This window comes from Martes martes, assembly GCF_963455335.1.
Source record: "Martes martes genome assembly, chromosome: 6".
In the NCBI taxonomy this organism is placed as follows: Eukaryota; Metazoa; Chordata; class Mammalia; order Carnivora; family Mustelidae; genus Martes; species Martes martes.
In genome coordinates this window covers 147576636-147585664 of record NC_137893.1, presented here as the reverse complement: position 1 = coordinate 147585664, position 9029 = coordinate 147576636, and the positions used below count along the sequence as shown (strand labels likewise).

General features: G+C 52.0%; 1 protein-coding gene across 1 annotated transcript; it reads right to left on the bottom strand.

Annotated features, from left to right (window-relative positions):
- Positions 1-3726: 3726 nt before the first annotated feature.
- LOC308344651 (epididymal secretory glutathione peroxidase) lies at positions 3727-8459 on the bottom strand (the record flags this gene model as incomplete). The annotated part of the gene is made up of 4 exons (XM_080806378.1): positions 3727-3933; positions 5217-5316; positions 5719-5836; positions 8306-8459. 4 exons carry the CDS (start codon positions 8457-8459, stop codon positions 3727-3729), a joined length of 579 nt encoding a protein of 192 aa, XP_080662504.1.
- Between the last annotated feature and the right edge of the window lie 570 nt (positions 8460-9029).

The following is a 9029-nucleotide window of genomic DNA, read 5'->3' as shown; positions in this document are numbered from 1 at the left end:
TAGCTGAGAAGTCAGTCTCTGACAGGACGACATTCCCAGAGGGTCAGTGTCCTCAACACTTCCTGAGCAGACGCGGGTGCTCTGTGAGCCGCAGGTAAGGGTCTGAGGTGGCAGTGTCGGGGTGTCTAGAGAGTCTGATGAGTCCGGGGAAGACTTTATGATGGTGTTCAGGTGATTTTTTTTTTTAACTAATGGCCCCCAAAACGTTACATGTAATCTTATTTTCCACTTACTTTAAAGACTCCAAGGATGTAAATTAATCTTTTCTGACAAAGATAGCACATCGGGGCAGCTGTGTCAATCTGGGCTGTTCCCTGGTTTAGTCTGTGCCAGGTGGTCACCGTCATTTCCCAGGACCTTCCTTTTCCTCTTTGTAGGAACAAACTGGTGTGTTACACGGAGAGATGGTCGTGCATCTCGTTGGTTTTGGCCCTTCTGTCACTCCGCCTGGGAGGACGGCTGCCTTTGCTGCCCCAGCGGCGGATCTGGGCGTCACATCAGACTTTCCACTTGGCCTTCTCTGCTGTGACAGCTCGTGCGCCACATGTGAAGGCGCTGGTGCAGCGGGTTTGCCCACTACCACGTGTGTCATTCTAACTGTACGGTGGGGACAAGAGAAATTTCTACCAGAGGCATCCCTGGCCTCAGTGGGTGCACCGTGAACTGGACCTGGGCCCGGGCTCCGGCTGCTGGGTCCCCATAGCCTCCGTTCTCCCGGGGGCCGGGGTGACACGTTGGGCCCTCCAGTACCAATGGCCGCCTGGATCTTATTATGTCCAGCGGTTCTTGAGCTATAACGGTATTTCCCCTTCTCGGTTTTAGGGTTGCTTAGTGAATGGTCAGAAGTTCCTTTAGAAAAGGAATGGGGAAGTTACTTTCTATGTATTTGTGGTGGTGGTGCAGGTCCTACCGTCTCAGGACTTGACCTCTCCTTTACTCAGTGATCCTGGGTCTGAAAACCGGTTCAGGATCGGAAGCTGAACAAGGTGTTATGATTTTATGTGTAGCTGGGGCTGCTGCCCTCAGGCTCCTGGACATCCATTCTTGGTTTCTGCTGACTGGACAAGGATAACCTGTGCTGGCTGTTCATCTACCTTGCTCTAGGGAAGCTGTGTTCTGTGCGTCATCTCCAACACTGTGCGGGCTGCCACACACACACACACACACACTCACACTCTGATGGATGAGTGCTGCCGTCTCTGGCCTGAATCATTTTGGGATCCTATAATCCACATTGCTAACAGTGAGATTATTTCAGCAGAATCTCCTTTGAGCCCAGGCCTTTCGAGGACACTTGCCACATAACTTCTCTGTGGAGAAGTTAAAGTGGAGAAGAAAAGTGGAGGACCACTTTTCTTTTTATTTTCTCAAACTCCTGCAACATCGTCATCCGTGGGTTTCCAGCATCACATGGTAAGTCCGCTCTAGTGCGGACATGCCTCTCTGCTCTTGACCCCTCCTTTCTGCCCTCAGCCACAACAGTCCTGGCATTTCTACTGCATTGAGTGAGAGCTGTTTCTTTTTCCAGTCTGGAGAATCCAAACAGTGTGTTGGTTTCTTGCCAATGTGTGAAATTTCTGCGCTTTGGGAAAATGCTCCAATACCAGTGAGCCCTCCTATGGCTGACTTTGTGTCCCCTGCCCCTTGATCCAGAACTCTTAGAATCTAGTTCTTTACTGGACAGATGTTGAGTCGGGGGCAGAGCCCGGAACGTTTGGCAGAACAGAAGCGTCTGCATTGTCATCTAGCATGGAGGACATGCTTACCCTTAATGAGGAGAACTGGGGGTTTTGGGAAGTCTGGGGTTTAGGTGTTTTAATGCATCCAACCAGATGTCTCCACCCAGTGTCTCAAGTTTTCTTCTTTCCCAATCAAGGCCATGACCTAGGCACAATTTAGCTGCTGAATTTTACCTTCTTTAGAGATCTGCTATTCCTGTGATTAAGTCTTGGACCTGAACCGTAGCCTCTTGTGCCCTTGGGTTGCAGGAGGTGAAAGGTTCTTTACCTCCTCCCACCGGGGCACTCTGGCTTCCACACTCAGCCTTTCACTGGTCAGAGAGCACCCTCGGCCTTCAATCATCTCTCTCCAAAGCATCTTCTAGTAACCACCTTAAAATTACCTTAAAATTACATCGCCTTAGAAGCACCACCTCTCCCGCATTTCTCAAGCACCTGATACATCACACCTTTCACCAGTGTAACCGCCTCATTCAGGTTTGGTGAAAGTTTAAAACATTGCTACGGGGCCCCTGGGTGGCTCAGTCAGTTGAGCGCTGGACCCTAGGTTTCGGCTCAGGTCATGAAGCCAGGGTTTGCGATGGAGCCACGCGTCGGGCTCCGCACTGGGCACAGAGTCTGCTTAAGATTCTCTCTTCCTCTTCCTCTGCAACCACCCCCCCCCTTCCTCTCTAAAAAAATAAATAAAAACTGCTCCGCTACTCTGCACCAGTGGCTCTGCTCCACCCGTCTCCTCACTGCCACCGGAAGGCGGAGAGCTCGGCTTTGAAACTCTCATCGTAGCACCTTCCTTCTCAGACCCCTTCTGGTGCCCACCGTTGCAGCCTGGGTTCCCTGCAAAGACTGAAAGATGGAGATTCGCACGCAAAGCTGACTGGAGCACGACCTCAGGGTCAGCGGAAAAGCATCAGACCCTCGGGGGTCTCTGCAGCGGGGACGGGCCCCTCAGCGCTTCCCAGTGGAGAGGTCGGGTCTGGCCTTTTCTACCTTCCACGGACCAGTGATTGGACACAGGCTGCCCCTGGAAAGGGGCCGTGACCTCGACCCGAGGTCATTCCCGACAGGGGCTAAGAGTTGAGAGCGTCCAGGTGACAACCTTGCAAAGATCTGGGAGGATAATTCCTTCTATCCAAGGGGTTCAGGTAGCCTGGGAAACACAGCATCTGTCATAGTCACAGCGAGGAAGACGAGAGAGAGGAGACAAGCCTGAGCACAGGCTAGGGTACAAAAACCACCGCAGTCATGCCAGATGCTGCCGAAGACGTTTTACTGGGGGGCAGTGCAGGGCTGAGGAGTCCGCGGGGGGCGGGGGGGCCCAGGTGTCTTAAGCTGAGAGCGCTGGAAGGTCGGACGACAGGGAAGTTTCTGTAGGATCTAAACTAGAGAGAGGCTCTGGGTCCCACTGCCACGGAGATGCCCCTCTCTCCATGCAAGGCCGTCTCCTGCTCCCACTCCTCCCTACGCTCCTAAACCAGAAAGACCGGTCAGCGTGCGTGTGGGCGGGGGCGCGTCGCGGGTGAACACGGGTCTGCGGGGACTTGGAAACGGCCGGCCCCTGTCTGGCCTCGGGGAGGCCGGGCGCTAGAGGTGCAGCCGGGGCTGCACAGCCGCCCGCCCGCTGTCACTTCTGCGCCTTCCGGGTGGGCAGAGAAGGGGAACATTCTGTCTCGGAACGTTCTTCAGGCCGTGCCGGCAGACTGAACCCTCCTCCGGAAGGCTGGCTTTCCTTGGACGGGGAGCGACTGAATGTGTGACAGAGCTCCGAGGATCTGGGGTTCCGTTGTTTCCTTCTCCCACGTGGACACTCTCGCAGGGGGGAATAGCGGTCGCCTTCTGCATGACTCTGCTCAGTGGAGAGTGGGGACGCTGGTGGTATGCAGTGATTTAGTCAAGGGGAGGCCGTGTAGGAAGAGGGTAGTGAGATGCGGCATTTTTTAGAAGGTCTTCCGGGAAGAAGCAGAGCAGCTCCTCCCCCACGTCGGCCTCCCTATTTACTGTTGGGCTGTTTCAGGTACTCCAGGATGTCTGCCTTGACCGCGCCGACGGGAGTCCGGTGAGACCAGCGCATGACAGGGACCCCGTCAGGCCCCACCAGGAACTTCTCAAAGTTCCAGCGGATGTCGTGGACCTTTACGGGATCCCAGGATATGTGTCTCAAAGAGCCCAGAACCTCCGAGGGATGAGGGCAGGAGAGCTGGAGCAGAGACATAACAGACAAACAGCATCATTTCTGCTATTTTCACCCAGAGGGAATCCGCTCCCTTCCGTGCCTAGACATTCTGATTTCCCGTGATGCTTAACAAGTCCTCCGAATTGCCACCATGCCAACTATCCAGATGGTTGCAGATGTAACAGCAAAAGTCTGTTCCCTCCTCTGTTCCCCTGTGACCCCTGTGATCACAAAGCCTCGCCACTGTAAGTCACGTCACCTCTGTGACTGTCAATTTCCTTTTCTGCGAAGCCAATGGTTCAGGTTAGAATGCAGTTTCCCAGCTTTTAGGGCTCCTGGGCCAGTAGCATTCCAAAATTATCTCTGGAACCAACATGGACTTCCAACATTTTGTTTTGTCAAATAACAAAACTTTAGAGAAACAGCATCACTTCATCATTTAATTTTTTAAAAAGAACATTGTAAGAATAAATTGCATATAGGTCCTAATCTTAGAATAAAGGGAAGCCCTATGAGTCAGTTGAGTTTATGAAAGCTCCTTACACAGTGCTGTTTTCTTCAGTTTGCTGAGGGTGTATAAACATCTCTATCTGGGCCAGCGCTGGCTTGCCATCCAGCATTTAGGAACAATTAACAGCTGGTGGTTAGGGACCCTCTCAGCCTTCCGTTCTCTGGATCTAAAAGTCAGTGATTCATAAAAGGCGCTTATGACATGGTGTTAACCTGCTGATTTCTACTTCCCCCTCTCCAGCAGGAACCCATCAAGGACCAGAGACTGTGTCTTATCCTTCTTCTTCTTCTTCTTTTTTAGATTTAATTTATTTGACAGAGAGAAAGTGAGAGAGGGAACTCATGCAGGGGGAGCGGGAGAGGGAGAAGCAGACTTCCCACTGAGCAGGGAGCCCAGTGCGGGGGCTCGATCCCAGGACCCTGGGATCACGACCCGAGCGGAAGGCAGGCACTCAATGACTGAGCCACCCAGGCGCCCCCCCCCTTCTTTATATCCATACTTTATATCCATAGCAAACTGCCTCATACTCAGTAAATGTACCTTGAATGAATGAATGTCAGTGAGCAAACGAGGGTGGTCCTCGGAAACACGGCCACTCTCCAGAGCCCCCTCCCTCACGAAAGCCGGAATCTCAGACATACTGACAAATTAAACCCCAATCTCTACGCTAACGTGGAGCCCTCTTGCCAAGAACCCAACGCCACTTCCAGGCATGAGCCTTGGGTCCATTTCCACCGCACCAGCTCTGTGCTAGGAATGCTAGGGAAGAAGAGGTTTGGGTCAGCAATTCACTCACCTTCAAGAAGGTGAAGACCTTCTGTTCTTTCTCGCCATTCACATCCCCCTTCTCAAAAAGCTGGAAATTAGGTACGTATCCTCTCCCCGGACGGACGTGCCTGCAACGAGGCACAACGTTCCCAGGAAGCTCCAGCACGTACGCGAGCAAGCTAAGAGGGGCACCGTGGGGCCACGGGAGGGACAGGGAGAAGGGCGGTTGCGGGAGACAGGGCTGGGAAGGGAAAATAAGGCCATTCTGGACTTTGGGCCCCCTGGTTCCCATCGTTTTCCTGTTCTGCTTCTGTTCCAGCTGTGTCCGTGTTCCTGCACCTCTCTGGTCCCCCCAGATCTCGCTCCCAGGGAGAAGGAGGTCTCTGGACACCACCAGACTCACATCAGGGTCGGACAAAGCTGATGTCCGTTTGCAGGTACGCCTAATCCCCAGTACGAGAGGTGCTGGAGACTGGAGACGGAAGAAAGCTCGACGGAGGCCTCCCCTGGGGTTGCAAGCAGGCACTTACTTCAGCCCTGGAAGGATCTCCGAGTTGTCTCCTGGTTCCTGCTTTCCGAATTGGTTGCAGGGAAAGCCCAGCACGACCAGGCCCACGGGCTTCAGCTCCTCCTGAAGTGCATTCAGTTCTGTGGGTTAGAGAAGGGGCAGTGAGGAGGCCGGGCGAGAGACTCTGCCTTGTGGAGAGAATGATCTGGGCCCATTTTCAGGGAAAGAGAGGCCTCGGGAAGAGAAAATCTCTGATTGGAAAGACTCCTAGTGACCGGGCGGAAGTTAGATGCTGCAGCTCCAGACACGCCTTCGAAAGCCCTTTATCATAAGGGCCCTATTATATTTCCCAAGTGTCTGGCACGTCAGAACCGGCTGAGGGCCCTTCCTGAAAAATAGGGATGACCGGGTCCCATCCCAGAGAATTCCCTGAGTCCCTTCTTCTGAGGCGGCCCCCAGTCATTGTTATGATTCAGAACCTCCCCAGGTTCTTGTTGACGTAAGAGGTGCAAGTGCTCGTGGAAAGTGAACGGAGGTGTTGTTAACAGGTATAGTTTCAGCTCGACAAGATGGAAGTGTTCTGCAGATCTGTTTCTTAAGAGTGTGAAAACACACACACACACACACACACACACACTGAACACTACCGACCAGTAACAGGAATGGCTAAAACTGTCAATTTTGTGTCGTACCTTTTGTTAACCGCAGACACACGAGAGCTTGCCTTCCCTAGTGGGTCAATTGCTAGACTGAAGCTTTCCTTTTTAAAGGAAAAGACACCGATGAGAATGGGCTGCTTCCGTCCGTACAGACTGGGAGCCCTGGACGGAACAGATAAACCTGACAGGTGCAGAGAGAACCAGAGAAACTCCAGGCCCAGCTCCCTGGTGTTCTTCAACCACCCTCAGGATGTGAAAGATTCGTTCTACCTAACGGTCCTCACCGACATGGCAAAACACAAGATCGCACCTGCCTTCTCTCACTGTTTGCCCATTTGGCTGCTCAGATTTTTATCGCCAGCACTTTCTGGGCCTGATGACTTCAGTCCCCTGGCAAACACTAGCCGGTCCCGCTCAGGTTCTGCGCGGCCGCTGGTCAACTGGTACTTCCCGGGGCCCGCTCCTCTCCTTCTCCCTCTCCCTTCCCTTTCTTTCTTTCCTTCTTTTTCACAAGCCGGACATCGCCTTCCTGATTCCACATGGTTCCTCAGTACCTCTCCCTATGTCCTTCCCCGTCTTTAGTCACTGTACATGATCACTTCCTTCCGGGAAAAAGACAGTAAGTGGGGGACCCTGCCTTCCGGTCCTTACGCAACCGCTCTGCAGTGTCCTCATCTGTTATGGGCAGACTGGGAGCTGAGTACGTTGACTTTTGAAGTCACTATAAACTGGTAAAATGAGTTAGAGTCCAACACAATGTTATTCAGTCTTTAAAAAGAATGAGGAGATGGTCTTAACCCTAAAGTACTTTTGTTAAAACAAAAAGCAAAGTGGCAAGTAGTATTTATATTATTCTGCCCCTGGGAGGTGCAGGAAAAAACCTCTATCTGTGTATTTTGCACATATGATAATACCAGTCATCTAAAGGGAGGGAGAAGGAGGCAGAAAGACTTCTCACTCTAGATTTTTGATTCCTATAACGTGTGAGACTTGTGAAAATATAACCTATTAAAAACATAATCAAAAACAACAAAAAATGAAATTCTTGTTAGTTTAAATATAAGTCCCTCTATTTCTGGTAAAATTCATCCTATTCATTATTTTTTTTAAAGTAGGTTCCACATCCAGCACCAAGCCTATAACAGGGCTGGAACTCACAACCCTGAGATCACGACCTGTGCTGAAATCAAGAGTTGGACATTTAACCAACTGAGCCACTCAGGCGCCCTTCATCCTGCTTGTTGTTCATCGTCTTCTAAACGACATGGTCTGAGGTATGAGAAAGAGAACGCCCCTCCCTGGGTAAGGCAGACAGGGGGTGTCTCCGTCCTGTCCAGGAGGCACTGAGCTCGGGCAGGAAGACCCGCCTCCTTCCCCACCTGCTCGACCAGCTCTCAGCAAACGCGGCTGCGCGTATAAAACCCCAGGTCCCCCCCTGCTTTGTAGGTGACCTGTAAAACCCTGGGAGAGTCTCACCAACATGGATCCCGTCTCTGGTATTTACCAAGGAGACTTCTGGGACCTGTGGAGGGGCTCCGAGTCCTCCGAGATTTGTCAGTTCTCCTGGAATGCTCAGGAGCAAAGCAGAGGCAGGACACAGGGAAGGGGTCGCAAACTTTTTATAAAGGTTCAGGCAGTGAACACCTTAGACTTGGCCGGGCAGGCGGCCTCCATCACCACTACCGTCAACTACTCCCCTTGCCTGGAGACGTGAAATCTGTGTGTAAGTGCAGGGGCAGGGCTGTGTTCCCATAAAACTTTGTTTCCAGGGGCAGCCCCGCCAGACTGGGCCTGTGGGCCTTTGTCGGCGGGCTCCTGACATCAGGGAAGGAAGTCACTTGATCACGAGGATTGATTTTGATGTGTGATGAGACTGTCGTTCTAATTATGATTTAGAATATAATGAACTAGAAAATTCAGTCCCAAGGAGATGTGGCTCTGAAGTCTTACCCGGATACTGAGCCGTCAGGCCACAATAAGTGGCCACATTGACAAAAAGAACGAGCTTGCCCGCGTAGTGCTTGAACTGGATGAGCTTGTTTCCGTTTAGAGTGAGGGCTTCATAGTCATAGATGGTACCTTTCACATCTTTGTAGCAATTCATCTAAAGAGTCAAAAAAAAGGATGATATTAATACCAACAGTTCCTCATGTCTGTGTATGCTGTCAAAGCACTCAAAGAGTGGTGCCTGTGTTACCTGAAAACAAACCAGGAAACAAACAGGAGTTGTCTACGCGTGTATGACAGGATTGAGGCTTAAGTCTCGTGACTTGGAAGCCGCTGGTTTTTGAGCAACAGTCCATCTCCCTGTCCTGTTACCCTGGGAGAGGCAGGAAAGCAGGAGATGCACTGAATGAGAGGAACGGAGCAGAGACCCACGAGCTGGGATGGGAGCCCTAGAAGGAAGGGAGGCCAGAGAGGAAGGCTCACTGCCTTTCGTGCCTCTGTGCAAATGAGGCTACTCATTGGCTCTGGGTTGAAGGTGTCCTGCCTGGATTCCCCAGTGAAGGGAAGGTTCCGGATTGTGTATGTGGTGGCGAGAACTCCACCTGCGAGTCAGAAGCCAGCTCTGCTGTCGAGGTCTCTTGTGAACCTGGGCAGTCATCCTCAGCCCTCAGTTTCCCCGCTGGTAAAATGAAGGCATTATCTAGATTCCAATCAGGTCCTCAGGGCG